Raw genomic sequence first — 20,713 nt, forward strand, 5'->3', positions numbered from 1 at the left:
GATGGCTTAAACAACAGAAATTTATTTTTTCACAATACTGGAGCCTAGAAGTTGGATCAAGGTGTCAGCAGGGTTGGCTTCTTCTGAGGCCTCTTACACTGAGATATTTGTTGGTGGATCAAGTCACCAGGTCTCCTAAATTCCAGTCTAATACTCTTTACTATTGTAGAAGCCATTAGTTTCTATTTCTAGTATTGTTTTTTATCCAATGTGAAGTTCTGGTCATGACAACTTTAGAAATATGTCATAAAGCTTAAAAAATCTCTAAAGAGAAACAAACAAGATAGTCAAAAGGCTTAAGGATACATTATTTATTTATATCTCAACCTAATTCTAAAAGGCTTACAAAGATGGAGATAATCTACTAAGATTTTTTAAAAAGGATTAAAACAGAAAAATGAAAATAAGAAAAAGTAAAGGCAGAAAAGGAGGATGGAACTAAGAACATGGCTAGCATACATAACATAACATGAGGTCCTAAACACTTGCTGGAAATGGACCACAAACTGGGCTCTCAGTGGTCTAGCATCATATGAAAAGAAAAATAGACTCAGTTGAATATAAATTGTCTTTAAGGTGAAAACCAACCGGCAATTGAGGAAAAGCACAATTGGGTTCAGAGAAAATTTTCTCACATACGTCCTTATATAGAACATTATGATCTATAAACACCCTTTACAGTATCCACAGCAATTAAATTTCATAGGGATTTTCATCTGGATTGTCAAAGTACAATTCAGAAAAAGCAGTTCTGCAGAGGTCAATAAAATGCCAGCTATGTACAGGGAAAATCTGGCTTAAACCAGGGACAAAATTAATAAACAGTACTCAGAGTACTTCCCAGACTCTCTTCAGATATGACTGAAGAATAATGAAAGTGAAGCTTTTAGGAAGTTAAAGAAAAATGAAAAGAAGTCATGAAGGCAAGAAATATATACAAATTTAAGGTTCAGGTGATTTTCCTAAAGGAAAAGGTTCTTGAGTTACATCTCTTATCTTAAATCTCAAAGTTGATGTCATGCCTCTTAATCCATTGGTTTGCCCATCACAAACTAAACCCTTGGCCATCTAGGGAAGAGATCAGTTTAAGAATGCTTATGTCTTTCAAAGAGGTTTTGTTTTGGAAAAAATGTGGATAATTATTCCAGTTACCCCTAAAGAAGACATGTAACCTAACCATGTTTCATTTCTTATTCTCTTCCTCACAGTATGCTATTAGATTAACTTTTTAAATTTTAAAAAATTAGACTGACTTTGGGCCCTAAATCATATGTTTTACCTGTATATTTAGGAGTTGAAATAAATGCTAGCTTTTGAGACCTCTGGAAAACATTCATACTGCTTCTGACAAGCCTATTAAACACATAAATAGCACCTTGGGAACCCATGAAATGTTATTGCTCATGAAAGGAAACATGGCACAGAAACAAGAAGGAAAAGTGGAATAAACTTCTGGCTAAAAACTGCAGGGTGTAAGCACTGGAGAACTGACATAAAGGTAAAGATCCACACTCTGATCTGAGATTGAGAGAGAGTTTGTATGATGAGGTAAGAACTAGGGCATTGTGGCTGCCAACAGCAGAACAGCCAGTCTGAACTCTGGTTCAACACCTAGAGGAACAGAATGATAAGAAGCTACAAAGTGAAAACAAACTGATCATCAGGTGGTCACAGTGAGCTGGCAGTGGAGGAAGTCCTCAGGTTCCCGGATGGGCCCCAACTCCAGTAGAGGAGCTCAAGCCAGCCTCGGGTGGACCAGGAAGGACTCCAGATTACAGTCAAAGTCCTTGAAGAACATGGACTCCGATGATGGACTAGACTGGGCAGCTTGTGTCTCCAAGACAAAGTTCACTGGATGCTTCTGTAGGAGCTCTGGGTCAAAGGCCACACCCCGGAAGAAAGGGTGGACCTGGAAGTGATGCAAATAACGTAGACGGTGAAGGGGATTCTGGTGTAAGAGCTGAAGGAAAACAAAGCATGAAGGATGAGAGACTGGGATATGAAAGGGACAGAACAGAGAAGCTGGAAAAGGAGAAAGAAGTTCATGGATCTGTGGAGGGCAGGGAGAAGAACCCAAAAGAACAGAGATATGTAAAAGTGGGAGAAATAGGCTAATTTGGGGGCAGCAGTAGGAATAAAGGAGCTGTATTGATAAGAGAGCAGCACTCTCTCAGAAGGGACCTGCTATGGATGGGGACGAGCTTTGGACGATCAGGAACTCAGGTATAAAGTCTGAAGTGCTAGTTAGAAGGCAAGTAATGAGGTAGTACTTGATCAAGTAGGAACAACCCCAATACCTGCCCACCACCAATAACTAATCAGAGGAATGGGGACATATCACTTCAGTGATAGGGAAAGAAGTGAAAGGTTTTTGTAGTGAAGTGCTTGCCCTTACCTCGTGGAGCAGAAGTGAGAGCCCCTGGTTAAGAGAAGATGGGATCTCAGAGTCATAGTGGGTCACACTTGCCAACATGGCCACATGATCTCTCTCTGCTGGCACCGGGAACTGAGTTGAGGGGTGGGAAGATGTCATTGCTTAGTAAGAATAAGGGAAGATTTCTTAACATCTTTCTTCCCACCAGAAAGCAACTCCTCTCTTCTTTGCCCAAAGTCACTACCATTCTCTCACCTTTCCAGTTGACAGAGAGAAAAGCAAGACACCCAGGGACCACCAGTCAGCAGCATGGTTGTAAGGCCCTCCACTCAGGACCTCAGGCGCTATAGATTTGAAAGATACTTGTCACTGACATCTGTTGGCATTCCTCCTGCCTACTGCTTACCCATCAGCTTTAGCTTCTCCCTCACCCATGTACTGAAGAGTGCCACAAATAGTATAGGCTCGGGCTCCTTGGGGCAGGTGGCGGGACAAACCAAAGTCTGTCAGTTTCAGATGGCCTGTGAAAAACAAGGCATCAGCACCACTCTGTTCCAACCCTCATCAGTCATGACTTATTTCCAAACTGCGGTGCCTCTTATTCTGGGACTAGAAAAAGATATGACTTACCTCGTTCATCCAGAAGGATATTCTCCATCTGAAAAACCACAGGTGAGAAGTTATTATTCATTCTCTTCCTTTCACCCCTTTTTCATCATGTGTATCCTCAGCTGAAGAAGACGCCCTTGCTCAGCAGCTAAGTCTATACTTGGAGGGCCCTTGCCCAAATCCTTAACACCGACGAGGGTACCAAGGTCAACTGTTCTCAGCAGCTCCTCCCACCTTCTTGGACCTATTGGAATGTCTTACTGAAGTCCCTCCTCAGACAAAAACAAAACATTTAGTTACCTTCACATCTCGATGGATGATGCCCAAGTCATGAAGATAGCCTGTGGATGACAGCAAGCATGAGGGTTAATGAAGCTCTTTGTCCTTTCCAATTTCCCTGATAGCTCCCACCCCATTTCTATCCCTGTTGACTTCAATTTTCTCCTGCCTCCTCCCTCCCTCCTTAATTCCTTCCTCATTTCCATTACCACTCCTGTTTCACTTACATAGCACCAGGATCAGCTCAGCAGCAAAGAGGCGGATGGAAGCCTCAGTCAAGCGGCCAACAGCAGACCACAGGGAGTACAGATCTGTGCTGCAGTAGCTGCACACTGCAAAGCAGCAGAAGTCTGGGCAATATTTGGGGCCTACTATGCCTGGGCGCAAGGCATTGTATGCCTCCTGCCCAAACTGATGCCACCTGCTGTCCCCTCTCCCTTTGGGAGAGAGCAGTACTACAAGAAGGGGAACAGAGCAAAGGCAGAACAAGCCAAAGGGATGGGTAATCTCAGGTGGGGAGTAGAGCAGAAGTGCCCTTAGGAATGAGGAGAGAAGCCAGTTACTCACTAATGAACAGGTGTCGTTTCCCCTGCCAGCTGTCCCCCATACTGTGTACAAAAGGATGGTTGATCTGTCGCTATGGACAAAGGAGACAGGAAGTGAGGAACATTGAGGATCAAGGCAGCCAGAAGTCAGGCTTTACCTAGTTGTGCAGAAAGGAAGCTGCTGCCCCACCTCTCAGATCAGGCTGCCTGCCTGGTAACCCGCTACTAAGGAACACACTGGATGTGCTGGAGAGTTTCCCCTCAGGACCTAGAATCACTCTACTGATAGCTGCATTTCCTGAGGTCTTATGGTTACAGCAGCAGGAGGGGTCAGAGTCAGGAAAAGCAGGCTAGTTGGACAAAAATGGTGCTTTCTCCACCTGTAGTTTGGTTCTTCCGAAGATCCTTTCCAGAGCTGTGTGCATACTGCATACCTGGATGCTGACCTCCTCTTTGCACTGCCTCAGGGTGTCCCTCTGTAGGACCTTTGCCTTGGGTACCACCTATAAAAGGAGAGGAGTGATGCTAGAGGGGAACAGTATTATTATATTGTTTATTCCTCCCAACCTCTCTGGAATCAAGGCTGGAGACAGGGACTAGAGAATGTGGGAGTATCTTGGTCCCTACCTTCACTGCAAATACTGCCTTCTGGCCACAGTCTAACACCTTGAGGACTGTTCCAAAGGAGCCTTTAGCCACAAGGCCTAAAATCTGTACAGAGAAGTGGAAGTGGAGAACAGGGCAGTTGAGACTGTTTCTTGATTTCTCCCCAAGACTGAGACCCTTTCCAGGGATTCCACTGACCTACCTTTAGCTGCTGATGCCTGCTAAGGGGCCTAATAGGAAATTCCGGCAGAAAGAGGTTGATGAACTGAGGCACTGGCCATTCAGGCAGCGGCTTCTCTACTAGCAGTGGGGCTGGCTCCAGGGGCTCCCGGTGCAGGAACTGATGCCCCCGTAGTCCCCACAGTTCTTTCACACCTGACCTTGTGGTTCCCACACCTGACCAGAGGCTCTTCCAGCCTTGGACCCAGGGGCCCCGGATGTTGCCACCCTGCTGAGAACCAAAGGAACCACTAAACCTTCTGCCCCTGAGGCATTAGAGGTTCTGCCCATCTTTAGCAGGCACTCCCTCAAATCTCAACCCTGAAGACATAGATTTGGCCCAGGCAAGACAGCCACTGCCCTTGCATCAAGCCAAGGTCTGGATTTCCTGGACACAATGAAAATCCTCTAGGAAAGCAATATTTGGACATTTCCCCCATATGGCATCAGAAATTCAGCCTGCACCTCTCAGTATGGGTCTGGGATAGCTACTTTGATACTAAAGCCTCCCTGCCCTACCCCCACAGTGGACACCACCAATCAATTGCCAGGCCTCAAGCCCATGCCTCTTTCACCTCCCCTGAAGAAGCTGCCAGAGGCCCCACACCCTACCTTATGAGAAGCAGCCATCTGGGCGTGGTGCCCCTGCCGGCAGCTCACTGCTCCCATCCCCAGCTTCTGCCTCCTCTCTCCTGCTAAATCTGCTGCCCCAGTTACATAAGCAATTCCTCCCCGTGCTGTGTTACACACAAGCCCCGCCTCTTTTCCTTGCTGTTCAAGACTAGAGATGCAAATGATGCAGTCAAACCTCACCCTTATCCCCAAATCCTATCGCCCTGGTGAAGAGCAGCTTAGAGCCAGGACTAAAATATGCAGAGATCTGTCAGCATGGGACCCATGTCACTAAGAGCTGGGAAATATCTGCGATACAGCTTCAGGCAGGAGGACAGAAATCACCCTCAGAGAGGCAGCTAGGATTGGTGGTTTCTTGGATTGATGGAGAGAAAAGGATACAGGCTGAAACCATACACTCAATACAATTAGAAAAAAAAAAAAAACCAGCATCAAATTTAAAATATATTTTTTCTCTTTAAATCACTTTTTTTTTTTAACCATTCTTCAGGGGATACCCCAGGGAGAGAGATCCATGGCCAGCCCTGTCTCCTACTGCCATTCTCCAAAGTGAGCTTGGCACAGTTTGGGAAGGGGCTGATTCCCCCAGAACACTAATACCTCTTTCATACAAGGTGGTGGGATGAGGGACAGATGATCAGCCCCTCCCCTCCACTTTCTGGCACATAGGGAGAGCAGTTACACTTACAAATATATATATATATATATATGTATTTTTTATATATGCCTATTTATAAAAATTTATCACACTTGATCAGAACTGCCCCCCCACCCCCCACCCTTTCAGTTGATCCCAAGGGAACCAGATTCTGGCCTTGGAGCCGTTCCCTGGGTCTTGCTCTCTTGATGCCTCTCTGGCCCTGGACCTGCTGATCAGTGTGAGGTAGAACTCAGCATTATCCATCATGGTCTGCAAGGAACCAGCCAGCTGTTAAAGAGCAGGGCCTCTCTCCACAGCACCCTATGGGCTTCTGACCCCCACAAATCCTAAAGGATCAAGGGAAACACCTCCCCCCCCACAAGTCCCTGGGGCCTGAGTCAGAGTCAGATCCTGTACTGCAGCCTCTCGGATTGCCGGATCACTTGCGCCTGCCAAAGATGGACTTCTTCCCAGGATTCTTGTTGCCCACACTTAAACCGATGAGGAGCCGGGCCTTCTCCTCCTCTTCCTGCTGTTGCATGTTGAGGTCTGATTTAGTTTCTAGTTTTCCCCGGACCTCAGAGCCTGTTGCAGGCTTCAGCCTTAGCTTCTCTTTGATTACCTGATAGGTTAGGAGTAAAAAGGAAGGTAAATATTAATAGGACAGGCAGAGTAAGTTTAGTGCACCAAGTCAATATTTATTTAACTCACATGGACACACAATGGGGGCAATTCAGATTGTTAAACGATCTCTGCTCTCAAGAAGCTTACAGTGTATTAGAAACATGAACTTATGTCAGTCCTCACTTCCCTAAAAATCAACAGTAGTTAACATATATGAAACACTCAGTAGACATTCAATTTAACCATCTGAGCAGAGTCATGGAGAGGATAGGAATAAAAATCACTCCATTCACCTGCCCCCTTCCCATGGCTGCCTGCTAACACATACATGTTACAACAAAATGCCCCTGAGCAGAGGATCTGCTTGCCAGCCTCTGCTAACCAAACAGCCATGAACTCTGCCGGGATACCTGGGCAACCAGGGCTTTGCGGCTGTCCCTCTTGACAGCCATGGCAAAGTCTAGCCACGTCCATGTGTTGTTGTGGTACTCCAGACAGGGCAGCACCAGGTTAAGGTCACCCCAGTCCACGCTGTTCTTCTCACCCTGCAACAGAAAAAGTGGGAGGGAAGAGAAGAGAAAAAATATCGGCTGCCATATTTAGTCCAAGCCAGTACTTGAGTCCACATCTGGTATCTTTTTGCAGCAGCAACCTACAGATACTGATACTGATTTCTCCCTATCTCAGTCTGGTACTGATTCCTAAGGGAATCCAGAGGGAATAGCACATTACCCACAGACCACCTTCACTATCACTGTTTTTAATCTCTGATCTTATCTGGTACCCTTCCCACACTGTTCTAAGAAAGCGCTGGGAAAAGGCAAACCTTGTAGCTGACACACAGTGGAACCTGTGGGATCTTTATATAGATGAAGGAGTTGTTCATGGCAGCTCGCTCTTTCATCTTGTCAATATCATCAACAGGGTGCTAGGAAAGGAAGGAAAGAAGTATGTACCCCTCAAGCCATCACAAGAAATTCAAGACCCCAAACATCTCCAACTCCTTTCATCCCTGGAATAGACTCAAAAAGAAACAGAAGAAATCCCGAGCCAGGCCAGAGTACCCCAGGACTCTCCCATTTTCCTATTATCAGGGGCATGTCCGGTACCTCAGGTGCTTTGCGAAATGACCTTCTGACCCCAGAACTCCGATTCAAGCCCTGTGCCACACCCTTCCCAGGGCCCAGTGGTGCTGTATCATCTGTTGCAATCAGCTGCCGAGGCTTCACCACTGGTATTCCTATGAAAAAGCAAGTACACTAGCTGTTGTCCTCCTTCAGAAGCTTCAGCCATCTCTGGGGCTGTGACCCCAGTCCTCTGGAGCTCCACATTAAAGTTCTCACCAGTAGTCACCAGTTTGGACTTATCTTCTTCATCACCAACCTCATCATCTTCCACACTTCGGCCAGGAAAGAAAAAACCCATTATTCTATGGAAGAACTGGTGTGTCAGCTGGATGGTGAGAGGCACCACATTTACCTAAAGAGGAAAAAGGCTGAAGAAGCAATTAAGCTCAGACATCATCCCTCAGTTTACCTACCCCTAATGTAACAACACACAGATAGCTTTTAACTGCCTTTTGTTCCTGGGTCCCCAAAGGAGTGTTTACTAACCTCAAAGTGCTCCTTAACAGAAATACCCCCAACTGGGGGCCGGACTTTGCTAAAGAGGCGAAGGGCCAGTTGTCGCCCAGACTGGCCAGAACTCTGGGGCCGCAGGACTACCTGTAGGATAGACAGTGATAAATCAATCCACAAATCCTCTGCAGACCAAGAGAAGCAGCAATGGTCTTGCTAAGCTAGGCAAGTTTCCATCTCACATCACCACACTGTTTCCCATAGTTGGGAAGTGTCATTGCAAATGCCCAGTGTTAGGAAGCCTGTAAATGGGCTATGAATAGGGAACTAAGACTTACCTTATAGACAGCATTAGGGAGGAGATTGTTCATAGTGAACCAGCCCAACTCCAGAAGATGTTCTGCTGTGTCATCTGATTTATTCACCTGTAAAGACAGATCCCAACCCCCCAATCCACTATAATAAGCCTTTCTCAGGAGCTTGCCAGAGGACTGCTATCTATATCATTTGTTTTCAGGTTCTACATATGCTTTTGTTATGTCTTTCAATGTTAGACTCAATGCACCCTCTAATCCAGTATTGCTAATGGGCACTGATGGCTAGGGCACTAAGTGCCAACAATACTTTCCAGTCCCTATGACATTAAAAAATGGCCTCAACACATATCCAAACATCTTTAAGGTAGACAGAAGAATAATGAAGAACGTCCTATCCTCCACGCCAAGGGTAACTGCAGGAAAGATGTATGCCAGTATAGAATTAATGATTCTATTCTAAGCTGGACTTGGGAGACTACTTTCCTCTGGCCATATAGAATAATTATCTTCTTCAATGAAGGAAGCATTCGATCAAGCTCATCTGTATCTCTATTATTTACTATCACAAACAAATGTGTATGAGGGGTACTCTCTCTGCTAATGTTTCTATCATTATTAATAACCACTCATACCACCATTAACAATCAAATAATAGTCTCTCTTTGTGAGTTAGACTCCTGAGAAAGGTCAATGCCTCTCAATACAGCTGTCTTTGTGTGACTATATATACCCGATACCTTGCTGTAGAGGAACCGCTGTAGCTCCAGTTCAGCAATTCCTAGCTGTCCGTCTTCCTCGGTCAAGCGCCATCGTGCTTGAGCAAAGTAGAATTCAGTGCGGCGGACCACACTTACATCCTCTTGCTGCTTTCGCAGCTCCATCTTGTTGGCCTGCTGCAACTGGAAATCCTTAAAACACCTATAAAAGGATAGGAAGGTCAAAGCCAATACAGGCAACAGCATTTGGGTTAGAGGTGGGGTGGAATGCCCTAGAATAATGCAAGAGGTAAACTCAGAGATGGACCTATTCTAGAACAACTATTCCCTAAATATTTTCATTGGATTCATTGTTTCTCACACGTTGCCATGTGAGCACAAATGCCATCTTCAGTTCTACAGCTTCTTGAAGTAAGCTGTTCCTGAGAATAACCCCTACGATTATATCTGCAATCGTGTTCTCTACTGATCAACTTCAAAACATTTTTAGTTCAGTTGCACAGCATCATGGCCACAAAAATGATCTTTCTAAACTACTTGTTTTTCTCCTTTTTCCTGAGGTACTCTAGAAAGGATCCTAAAAAAGGGCTCTCTTGTTTTCAACCTGTTGGCCAAGTCTAACAAGGCTCATTCAGGAAAAGGTGCCTGAATCTACTACATCAGCCTTCGATAACATACACTAGACTTAAAGACTATCAGAATGCAGGCAAAAGAAACTGACTCCATCTTGGGCACTGGAAAAGGGCATGGGGAGAATGTAGTGGCACCTGATGAGGATATTAAGCTCTTCACTTTCCAGCTGTAGGTTGGCCTTCTCTTGGTTTAGCTGCAACTGAAGCTTTACGTTCAGGTCAAGCAGGTTCTCATTCTTGCTATCATCCTGCAAAGACTTGGGAGCCAAAACAGGAGAAACTCAGAGATTTCCCATGTCTTAGGAGACCTCCCTCGGACAAGGCAATGACACCCCACTCCAGTACTCTTGCCTGGAAAATCCCATGGATGGAAGAGCCTGGTAGGCTGCAGTCCATGGGGTCGCTCAGAGTCGGACACGACTGAGCAGTGTTCTTGCCTGGAGAATCCCAGGGACGGGGGAGCCCGGTGGGCTGCCGTCTATGGGGTCGCACAGAGTCGGACACGACTGAAGCGACTTAGCAGCAGCAGCAGCAACAGGAGACCTCCCTACCCTCAGACTGCCTACCCCAGGGGACTACCTTCATGATAGAATACATTTGCTTTTCCAGCTGCCGTATCTGTGCCACATGCTGCCGCACTGCCTCCTGCAAATGTAATATGCTGCTGCGCTGCTCCTCAGGATTGCTAGAGATCTCAAGCTGGAACCTGACCCGCTGCTTCTTCTCACTGTGCTCCTAAAGGAACAGAAAAGGAAATGCAAGAGACAAGCCTTGCAGTAAAATAAAATATAGAAAGGAACAAGAAATGATGACCTCTTCTGGAATGTTCACCTTCATCTGTCACTGTCTGTAGCAAGAGTAAGGAGTAGGCCAATGCAGAAGATTTGGCAATATGGATTTCACAATAAGCCAGTTCCACAGGGGAGGGACAGAGGTGGAAGTAGGGAGCAGTTTGGTGTTTTTCGAGGTAAGTGACTGAGTAAAGAAAAAATTGACCAAGAAAAACAAGGGACACTCAAACCTTTCCTAGATAACTAAAATTTCAACTGCTGCTGCTAACTAAAAGAGGATGTATCATCCACCAGGCCCTTTTTCAGTCTGAAGCATGGCTTTTCTTACTGGACCCCAAATAAAACCACAAGGTCTGGGGGTTCCTCTGAGGCTAACTGGCATTCTATAACAGATCCTACTCACCTTCCGCTTGGGTTCTACATGGAGCAGCAGGTTATTGACGATATCCAGGATCATAGCATATTGAGCTGGGTTGGTGGAGATTTCCAGCTCATGATGGATGAGGGTAAAGGTATCCACAGCCCCTAAATAATTGTTTGCAGCTGAATAAGAGGCTCAGTTTCTCCCTAAACTTCTATCCCATCTCCTAATCCATATCTTGAACCATGTCTGTTAATTAACCCCATAAAAGGGCTTGGTGAGATATGCTCATGGGTAGAAACACCTGCTTATTTCAGAATCAAACAATATGCATTCAATCCAGTTATTTGTTTTTTTTTGGCTGAGACTCCCGGCACGTGGGATCTTAGTGCCCCAGCCAGGGATGGAACCTGTGCCCCCTGCAGTGGAAGCACAAAGTCTTAATTATAAGTCAAGTCCACCAGACAAGTCCCCCATTTATTCCAATTCTGTTCTTTCCTAGAAAAACTTAAAAAATAAAAAGCAAAGTGAAATGCTAATGCCCTGTGCATAGTGGGACTCTTAATAACACTACCGCCTCAAAACCACCAAGGAAATAACTACTTTCACAAGGTTCCCACTCCCCGCCAAAAGCCTTTCAAACCCTGAATACCTTCTTGCTTCTTCAGGAGATCTTCCTTTTCCTGGTTCTCAGGAACCTCAGGTGGCTTAATCTGCGTTGCCAGCTCAGGATCAATGTCATGGCTGTAACTAATATAGTACATTCTGCAGTTGCAGCGTGAAATGATCCTCTGGATTTGCTGGGCTTGCTGCGCCTCAGCTGGCTGGTTCCAATCTGGGAAGAGGTAGGAAAGAGATAAGAGGAAGACATTCTCAAAAGAGGTATTGTAAGAGCCTCCCAGCTATGTGATGTCTAGGTAACTCCAGACATTTGCTTTCAATATAGCCTAACACAAAAATGGTCCTAATCCATATATTAATCTTGTGTGTCTGCGTGCGTGCATGCTCAGTCGCATCTGACTCTTTTGTGACCCCACAGACTGCAGCCCACCAGACTCCTCTGTCCATGGGATTTTCCAGGCAAGAATACTGGAGCAGGTTGCCATTTCCTTCTACAGGGGAATCTTTCTGACCCAGGAATTGAACCCCTGTCTCCTGCACTTCCTACACTAGCAGGCAGACTCTTTACCACTGAGTCACCTGGGACGCCCATATTAATCTTAAGAATAAGTAAAGAAATGAGACCTCCTTCAGGATGCATGTCTGCTCCTCACCACATGATAGGGAAGGGGTGAGAACTGACCTGTGGTAGTGGTAACCATGCCTCCCACTGCCTGTCCGCTCTCCATCAGCTCCTGCACAGAGTCCAGACTACGCTGCCGGTGCTCCTCAATATTCTTTACCTGAAGACAGAGAGATATAGGCATCTTTAACTCCTGGGGGACCAGTAGCTTGTCCTGCCCAACTGGGTCATATATCTCCATAATGCAAGTATACTACTATTGAGACTTTCACTGCCTAGAACTGATGAGTCTCCCAAGGTAAAGGACAAATGTCCCTCTCTCCTGGCTCAAACTACCCAAGCTCTCCAAACCCAATTTGAGTTATATTCACGTTTTGCCAGGATTCAGGCCAGAAAAATATGAGCTAGGTAAAAACTGAATCATGTCCAATCTCACACCCATAAGGATGGCTACCATAATATGAGAAAATAAGGCAAGGATGTGCAGAAACTGGAACTCTGTGTACTGTTGATGAGAAGTAGAATGTTACAGCCAATATGGAAAACAGTATGGCAGTTCTGCAAACAATGAAACACAAGGGCTTCTCTGGTGGCCCAGTGGTTAAGACTCCCTGTGTCCAATGCAGGGGTGTGGGTTCAATCCCTGGTTAGGGAACTAAGATCCCACATGCCACACAGTGTGGGCAAAAATTAAAAACAAAAAAAAATTAACAGAATTACTCTATAATCCAGCAATTCTACTTCTGAATATACACCCAAAAGAATTAAAGGCAAGGTCTTGAAGAGAAATGTGTCCTCCCATATTCATAATAGTGTTATTCACAATAGCTAAAATATGGAAGTCACCCAAGTGTTCATCAATGGATGAGTGGAGAAGTAAAATGTGGTATATACATACAATAGAAATCAGGTTTAAAAGGAAGGAAATTCTAATACATGCTACAACATGGATGAACCTTGAAAACAATACACTAAGTGAAATAAGTCAGTTGGTCGCAAAAAGACAAACACATATGATTCCACTTATATGACATGCCTAAAATTTATATATATAAAAGAGATATTTAAGAACAATCAAAATCATAGAGAGAGAAAAGAGAATGGTGGGTGCCAGGACCTGGGGGAAAGCAAAATGGGCAATTACTATTTAATGGGTATAGTTTCAGTTTTACAAAATGCAAAGTTTGGGACATGGATGGTGATGATGGTTGTAAAACATTATGAATGTACTTAATACAACTAAACTATACATTTAAAATGGTTATGATGATAAATTTTATATAACGTTATCAATTTTTTTTTGGCTATGAACACTGCATGGAGCTCTTCGAACCTGCATCCCTGCAGTGGTTTGCAGAGTCTTAACCACTGGACTGTCAGTGAAGTCCCTTTTAATCTTTTTTGTGTTTTATAAGTTTTATATTATATATATTTTAATCACAATTTTTAAAAATGAAAAAAATCACGTCATGGGCAAAAAAAATTCAGCAAAACAAATGACTTCCCACCCATTTTGGTATTCGTGTGTTTGTGTTCTTGCTGTTTTCTGTCTTCAGACTGTTCTGACACTGTTGCCATGGGGGAAGGGAACTGAATCCTTTGGACTCTGCCAAGCTGAAGTCAAAGTGAATAGAATGAGTGATAACGAGAACACAGACAATCTGCCAAGTCACAAAAAAATTCATATAGGAATGGCAATATCAAAGTCCTTCCCACCTCAGCCAAGGACGTTCTCCTCTAAAGCTAATACCACAGTCTGAGAAAAAAAGAATTCCCTTGCATAAGAAGGCAAGCCTGAAAGAACCAGAGGTCTAGAAAATGCCAGAAAGGGAGATCTTGCATAGTTCATCCTGCCTACCTCTGCATGAGTAGTTAACATTTTCTCTGCCTATCTCCTGAGACTACTAGTAAACAGTACTGCTTGCCTGAACTACAGCTGTAATATACGAGAGTGACCTTTCACATTATCATCAACCTGACCCTGATTCAATGCTTATTACCTCTTATATAAGTTACATTTGGGGTTGAGCCTTAAGATCATTGGAGTAATAAGTATCAGTCAGGGGGGAGGGAAGAGGGGTTAGCTTTGTCTCCAATGAGTAGAATGAAAAATGAAATTATCACGTTGGTCCCAATCAGATGTAGCTGGATCCAATAACTCATCTGAATGGACCACACCCAGCACAATGTGTACATTTAACACCTGTTAAGTAATCACAATGCAGAATAGTGGCTAGGTACATCTCATACTTATTAGAGCTCCCAATAAATTTGATGATAGTATCCTAGAAATTACAGTGCAAACTTAGTTTTACCAAAATGCTGAAAATTTATAGCTTAGTCCCTGCCAACTGTTCACAATCTCGCCTAACAAAAAAAATTGTCTTAATATACAACTAAGACCTCCCCAAACATACTGACTTAAATAAGACTTTACTTCCATCTGAATGAAGCTTTGTATGTTTCAAAGAACTTTCTATTTGATCCTTTCAACAACCTTGTGTGAGTGAAATATTAATTCAGTTTCACAAATAAAGGTGAATTCGTGTGTTTGTGTTCTTGCTGTTTTCTGTCTTCAGACTGTTCTGACACTGCTGCCATGGGGGAAGGGAACTGAATCCTTTGGACTCTGCCAAGCTGAAGTCAAAGTGAATAGAATAAGTGATAATGAGAGTAGCCCATTGATAATGAGTAGCCCATTGCCCAAGGGCTCATGGCTACTAAAACGGCAAAACAAATCATATCTCACATAATAACCTGCCTCCCAGACAAGCAGTCTTTCTATTCAACCTTACCGATTTTCTGAAACAACTAATCAACCATCTTCATGAGAGATCATAGAAAGAGCAGCTAGAGAGCTTATTGAAAATTCCCAGACTTACTGCCTGGTTTTTTTGGCTGCCTACTGATAAATAAGATCTTATTAATAGTGGTCAGCAATCTCAAGTTAAAAAGTTGCAACTCATTTTACTCTCAGGTTGGGAAATGAGAATTTCTCTTGCAAGGAAATAGAATAAATAGTATGAGATCTAAAAAAAAGAAAAAGCACTATGTTGTCCAGATCACAGGCCAGAGACTGGATGGAGTTTCTATATTCAAGTGTTACGAGCTTCATTATTCTACAACCTGCTAGCAAAAGGTACTATCAAGGACCTTGCAAGCCATTTTGGTGAAAGGTGCCAACTATGGAGAACTGGAGAGATATCAGGCCTTCCGAGTCCTGCCGACTAACCTCTAACCAGAGCTGTCGGCCATCCTGCTCAGTGGGGCTGCTTTCAGTGGTGGCAAAGTACTGCATGCCATCTAGGATGCAAGTCCAGGAGGTCTTTTGCTTCAGTGTGTCACCATACCAGGCTGGATGGTGTTGGCACTGCAGCAGCTGGGCTTTGGCAGCTGAAACAATGACACAGCCTTCCGTCTCTGCTCCACGAAGAACCATCTATGCCAGAAACAGAAGCAGAGTCACAGCACAAGGGCCAGGAAGAAAACAGAGGTTAGTGACAGGACTGTACCAGTGACTACAGGTGGGTCTAATTCTGGCTTACTGAGTGAGCTCTGCTCTGGCTTCTACTAATGAAAGTGATTATCCACGATACCTGTTATTAATAAAAAGGATAGTGTTTTGGAGCTCTACCCAGCTATTCTTATGTAGAGGTGGAGGGGGGGAGGTAAACACACATGATTATCATCTAGCCCTATCTTGGGGTACTCTAGTAAAGAGAGGGTACCTGGCAGTTGACCAGTTCAATAAGGCAGTTTCGGTTATATATGTCATCAGTCTGGCAGGCAGCAATACCACACAACTGGTCACTCACACCTGACTCCTCTTCTGTGAACACTACAAACCTATCTGTCTCTTCAATCAGCTTCTTCAACATGTAGGCACCTGGCAGAGGAATAAGAAGCGGGGGGAAAGCCACAGAGTCAAAGGAAAGAGAACACAGCCAGGGCCAAACTCCCCTTCTTTCAATTTCTCTAGAACATATTCTCCCCAACCTGCAACTCCAGCTCAGCCCACTCCACCCCTTTTGGGTAACAGATGTCATTTCATTTTCCTTCAATTTTAATAAAAGTAAAAGATTCCCAAGAGAAACTTAGAAACACTACGTAAACGCTAGCATTTCTTTCTCTTAGGCATATCCACCTCTGAATTACTCTAGGATCTTTTTCCCATCCATCGTGTTCCTTCTATTTTTCACTTTATATATTTTTTAAATTTTTAATTTGTTTTAAATTGAAGGATAATTGCTTTACAGAACTGTGCTGGTTTCTGTCAAACATCAACATGAATCAGCCACAGGTATACGTATGTCCCCTCTCTCTCGACTTCAAATTATTTTAAATGCTATTTGTTTGTTGACCACTCCTTTCCACATCAATCATTGCCTTGCCATCAGTGTCACTGTGTTCTAGCTCTACTGCTTTCTCTGATCATGCCTTTAGATCCTCCACCTTCTCCCAGGTTTTAGAGATAAGTCTCTTAAGGTCTCTCCTTGGCCTGCTCCCTGTTCTTTCTTCTAAAGTTTGTCCAACAATGGTAGGTTAATAGCACTGCCTCCAGAGTTAGACTAGCGTGCCTGTGTTCAAGATCCTATCTCTGCCAATTACTTTGATGGTAATCTTTGGCAGTTGGCTTTAACCTGTTTCCTTGTGTGTAAAATAATAGTAACCATCTAATATGGTTTTTTGAGAGAATTAAATGGAATAATATATAAAGTATTTCACAGGATACCTGCCACACAGTTAAGCATTATCTCCTGGGCATTAACGCTTAGCTTTATGCTGAAACTCCCAATCTCTAACTCTAGCCCTAAGCTTTTAGATCCTCATTTCCACCTGTTTTTTAGACATTATCTAGATGTACTACTTGCATGACAAACTCAGCATGTCCAAATTTGAACTCAACAATCCTACCCCTCCACAAACCTGTTCAGCCTCTGGTTCTCCTATTTCTAATATTATTGTTACTATCAAGTCACCAGGCTCAAAGCATCAGTCAATTGTTATCTCTTTCTCCATGTTCTAACTCCCTCTTCCAACGAGCTGCCAAATCTTACATATGTACATGACATTTCTGTTCATCCTCTCATCTCCATTCCCACTGCCTCTACCTAGTTCAGGTACCCCTGGCCTCTTGTTAAAATGCCATAATAGTTTCCTCCTTTGTCTCCCCCACCTCCAGTTACTTTCTCTCCAGTCCTCCCCAACACTACCACCAGATTTATCTTTCTAAAAGTGAAATTCTAATGATGACACACCCCTATTCAAATCCTTCAGCAGTTCACCGCTGTTTACTGAATAAGGAACAAAAACTCCCTTAGCCTTGTATGAAAGACCTTTGATATTCTACCTGCAGCTTTCCTTTCCAGCCACCTTCACCCTTAGCTACACCTTGTGCCAACCCAGACTGTTCACTCTCCTCTGAACATACTGAGCTCGACCAACTCCACTCCTGGTCAAGATACTCTCCCTTTGCTTTCAATGCCTTTTCTCCTCATTTCCACATGCTTAAACCATACTAAGCCTTTAAAGTCCAACTCAAATGCTATTTCCTCAATAAACACTTCCCTGACCACAGAACCTCCTTCACTAGTCAAGAACTCACATATGCTATCTTTAATTTCTCTCTAGTGGCACTTAGCATTTTTCACCTTGTCTTTAAACTCACCATGAACTTGCATTCCTCTGTACTTGTTATTCCCTCTCCCTAAAATGCTCTCTTTTCTTTCTTTGCCTATTATACCTCTCAGTCATGTCCAACTCTTCTGCAACCCATGGGCTGCAGCCCCACAGGCTCCCCTGTCCATGGGATTTCCCAGGCAAGAATACTGGAATGGGTTGTTATTTCCTTCCCCAAGGGATCTTCCTGACCCAGGAATTGAACCTGCATCTCCTGCACTGCAGGTGAATTCTTTATCACTAAATCACTGGGGAAGCCCCAAGTCTTACTCTCTTTTTTCTTATCTTTTCTGTGAAGCCTTTCTAGACTTCCCTATGCTCATTTAAATACTTTCTTCTTAAACATTCCTACAAAGCATTTTCATGACTTATATTTTTGGCTGCACTATACTGCACACAGAATTTCAGTTCCTTAACCTGGCAAATCCACGCCTCCTACAGTGGAAGCACAGAGTCTTAACCACTGGACCCCCAGGGAAGTTCCTCACGACTCTTAGTTTCAGAGCTTCCCCTCATCTTTACAATTCTAATGTCTAGAGTCGCATGTCTAGTACATTACAAACCCTCAATAAAGCTAAAAAGTTAATCCACGAATGAATGAGTGAGTGATTCAGTGAGTGAATGAACTAATCTTAGCTCAAAGATAACAAACTTGTTGAGCCAAGTAGAATGTCATATATATCTCTCAACTAAATCTAGTACAGTGCTTTGTGCCTGTGAGGTATTAAAAAAATATTTATTGACTGAACAAATTCATCAAAACACAAAATAATTCTCTAATTCTTTTTCTTCTCCTTAGTCATTCTGACTAAGTCATCACTCCTTCCTGATCTTCTTCTCCTAGCAAAAGAACCAGACCCTTTTTTCTTTTTTGCCAGAATCTTAAGTTTCCTGGGATGGAACCCATGCCCCCTGCAGTGGAAGCATGGAGTCTTAACCACTGGACCACCAGGGAAGTCCCATAAACCAGACCCTTTAATGCCCACCTGGCACTACTATGTAAGACTTAGGTGGCCTAATATGGAAAAATTACAGTTTCATCTCTACACACAGATTGAACCACCCAGAATTAGTCCTTCTTAAACTCCTGTTCAAGCCCATGTACATAACCCTTCAGAGTCTTCTTCCCCAGCTTACCTCCTGAAGACCCCTTATCAGGCTGTCCACTGAAGCTGGGAGTGGTGACAGGAGGTGGGGTTGGGGCACTGGAAGGAACACTCTGTTTTGGCTTTTTGGCTGGCAGGTGGGGATCAATCTTTAACCCCTTCAGCGCCTCAGTAGAGAGGTTACGTTTAAGCACAGCTGCCTTTTTGTAGCCATCATATAAACCAAAGGCAATGTCCCGATTGGTCGTTGTCCAGGAAGCCCGTAAATCTACCAAATGCAGCTGATGTGTGTGAAAGGCAGGATCCCCAACTCGAGTAGAGGGCTCCTAGGAAACAGGGAAAGGACCTCAGAGTCGCATGGAAATTCCCACCATTCCTCCCGAACCACAAACGCAAAGATAACAAACATGCTTGCTGAATAACAGACCTCTTCTGAGTGATACAAGACGACTGAGTGAAAGAGAAACTATGCGGGCTTAGTGTGTGTACTATATTACACTCCGACTATATCCACTGTATTTTAAACACAGTTTTTTTGGTTTGTTTTTGGTCACTAAGTTGTGTCCAACTCTTTTTCGACCCCCACGTGCTATATAGCCCGCCAGGCTCCTCTCATCGATGGGATTGCCCAAGCAAGAATACTGGAGTGGGTTGCCATTTCCTTCTCCAGGGGCTCTTCCCGACCCAGGGACTGAACCTCCATCTCCTGCACTGCAGGTGGATTCTCTGCCACTGAGCCGCTGGGGAAGCTCCATCCACTGTATTTTAAATGACTCAAAAGAATTTCATCTTAAAATCCTTCCTTAATTGGGGGCAGGGTAGGGACCACCAAATAAAGCACTAGGAAAAAAAGTTTTACCCCATTTCCTGAAAAGCAAGAGTATCTTCAGAAAGAGGGGTGCACATACTAGTGACTGTATCATCAACTGACAACATATATAATTAGACACAGCATTACCCGGGACTGCGAAGGGTGACGCAGCCAGGAAATTAAAAGACACTGAGTCCTTGGAAGGAAAGCTATGCCCAACCTAGACAGCATATTCAAAAGCAGAGACATTACTTTGCCAACAAAGGTCTGTCTAGTCACGGCTATGGTTTTTCCAGTAGTCATGTATGGATGTGAGAGTTGGACTGTGAGGAAAGCTGAGCACCGAAGAATTGATGCTTTTGAACTGTGGTGTTGGAGAAGACTCTTGAGAGTCCCTTGGACTGCAAGGAGATCCAACCAGTCCATTCTGAAGATCAGTCCTGGGATTTCTTTGGAAGGACTGATGCTAAAGCTGAAACTCCAGTACTTTGGCCTCCTCCTGCTAAGAGTTGACTCATTGGAAAAAACTCTGATGCTGGGAGGGATTGGGGGCAGGAGGAGAAGGGGACAACAGAGGATGAGATGGCTGGATGGCATTACTGACTCGATGGACATGAGTGTGAGTGAACTCCAGGAGATGGTGATGGACAGGGAGGCCTGGCGGGCGGCAATTCATGGGGTCGCAGAGTCAGACACGACTGAGCAACTGAACTGAACCTAAAGCCTACCGCTATGGACTGAATTGTGTCCTCACACCAAATTTTTGTGTTGAGGCCATAATCCCCAATGTAATGTAATGGGGATTATAAAGATGGGGCCTTTAGGAGGTAATTAGGTTTAGATGGGGTCCTAATCAGGGTGGGGCCCTCATGACAGGATTAGTGTCCTCACAAGAAGAGCCTTCAGAGAGCTTCTGTCTTTTCCTGCTGGGTGACATCACAGTGAGAAGGC

General features: G+C 44.2%; 2 protein-coding genes across 4 annotated transcripts in view; both read right to left on the reverse strand.

Annotated features, from left to right (window-relative positions):
* Positions 1–2: 2 nt before the first annotated feature.
* RSKR (ribosomal protein S6 kinase related) lies at positions 3–5,347 on the reverse strand. Its single transcript, XM_004013227.6, has 12 exons — positions 5,245–5,347; positions 4,616–4,864; positions 4,435–4,518; positions 4,242–4,310; positions 3,830–3,899; positions 3,490–3,594; positions 3,284–3,324; positions 3,005–3,032; positions 2,806–2,895; positions 2,630–2,718; positions 2,396–2,506; positions 3–1,960 (listed from the first exon to the last, which is right to left on the reverse strand). Exons 1-12 carry the CDS (start codon positions 5,299–5,301, stop codon positions 1,736–1,738), a joined length of 1,218 nt encoding a protein of 405 aa, XP_004013276.1. The 5' UTR covers positions 5,302–5,347; the 3' UTR covers positions 3–1,735.
* Positions 5,348–5,696: 349 nt separating this feature from the next.
* BLTP2 (bridge-like lipid transfer protein family member 2) overlaps positions 5,697–20,713 on the reverse strand; it is a 28,042-nt gene continuing 13,025 nt past the window's right edge. Inside the window, exons 24-39 of one of the 3 annotated variants that reach the window (XM_015098537.3) lie at positions 18,983–19,277; positions 15,895–16,052; positions 15,399–15,605; positions 12,227–12,326; positions 11,576–11,758; positions 10,966–11,087; positions 10,351–10,506; positions 9,907–10,028; positions 9,161–9,341; positions 8,445–8,531; positions 8,143–8,253; positions 7,873–8,008; positions 7,639–7,769; positions 7,356–7,457; positions 6,940–7,074; positions 5,697–6,527 (exon numbers count right to left, since the gene is read on the reverse strand). In XM_015098537.3, coding sequence (XP_014954023.2) covers positions 6,345–6,527; positions 6,940–7,074; positions 7,356–7,457; positions 7,639–7,769; positions 7,873–8,008; positions 8,143–8,253; positions 8,445–8,531; positions 9,161–9,341; positions 9,907–10,028; positions 10,351–10,506; positions 10,966–11,087; positions 11,576–11,758; positions 12,227–12,326; positions 15,399–15,605; positions 15,895–16,052; positions 18,983–19,277 — 2,409 coding nt within the window. In that variant the 3' untranslated portion in view covers positions 5,697–6,344. Of the gene's footprint in view, positions 6,528–6,939; positions 7,075–7,355; positions 7,458–7,638; positions 7,770–7,872; positions 8,025–8,142; positions 8,254–8,444; positions 8,532–9,160; positions 9,342–9,906; positions 10,029–10,350; positions 10,507–10,965; positions 11,088–11,575; positions 11,759–12,226; positions 12,327–15,398; positions 15,606–15,894; positions 16,053–18,982; positions 19,278–20,713 lie in introns of those variants that run through there. The other 2 variants (XR_006061362.2, XM_042256571.2) reach the window with 2 other exon arrangements.

This window comes from Ovis aries, chromosome 11, assembly GCF_016772045.2.
Source record: "Ovis aries strain OAR_USU_Benz2616 breed Rambouillet chromosome 11, ARS-UI_Ramb_v3.0, whole genome shotgun sequence".
NCBI classification, from domain to species: Eukaryota; Metazoa; Chordata; class Mammalia; order Artiodactyla; family Bovidae; genus Ovis; species Ovis aries.

What these genes read in the sequence shown, in the direction of transcription:
- RSKR (XM_004013227.6), bottom strand. Translation starts at nt 5,301, where the DNA reads ATGGGAGCAGTGAGCTGCCGGCAGGGGCACCACGCCCAGATGGCTGCT. An exon ending in TCATCCATCGAGATGTGAAG is followed by an intron (nt 3,033 to 3,283) that starts GTAACTAAATGT and finishes GTGGTTTTTCAG; the next exon opens with ATGGAGAATATCCTTCTGGA. An exon ending in TATCCTTCTGGATGAACGAG is followed by an intron (nt 2,896 to 3,004) that starts GTAAGTCATATC and finishes TGTTTTTCACAG; the next exon opens with GCCATCTGAAACTGACAGAC.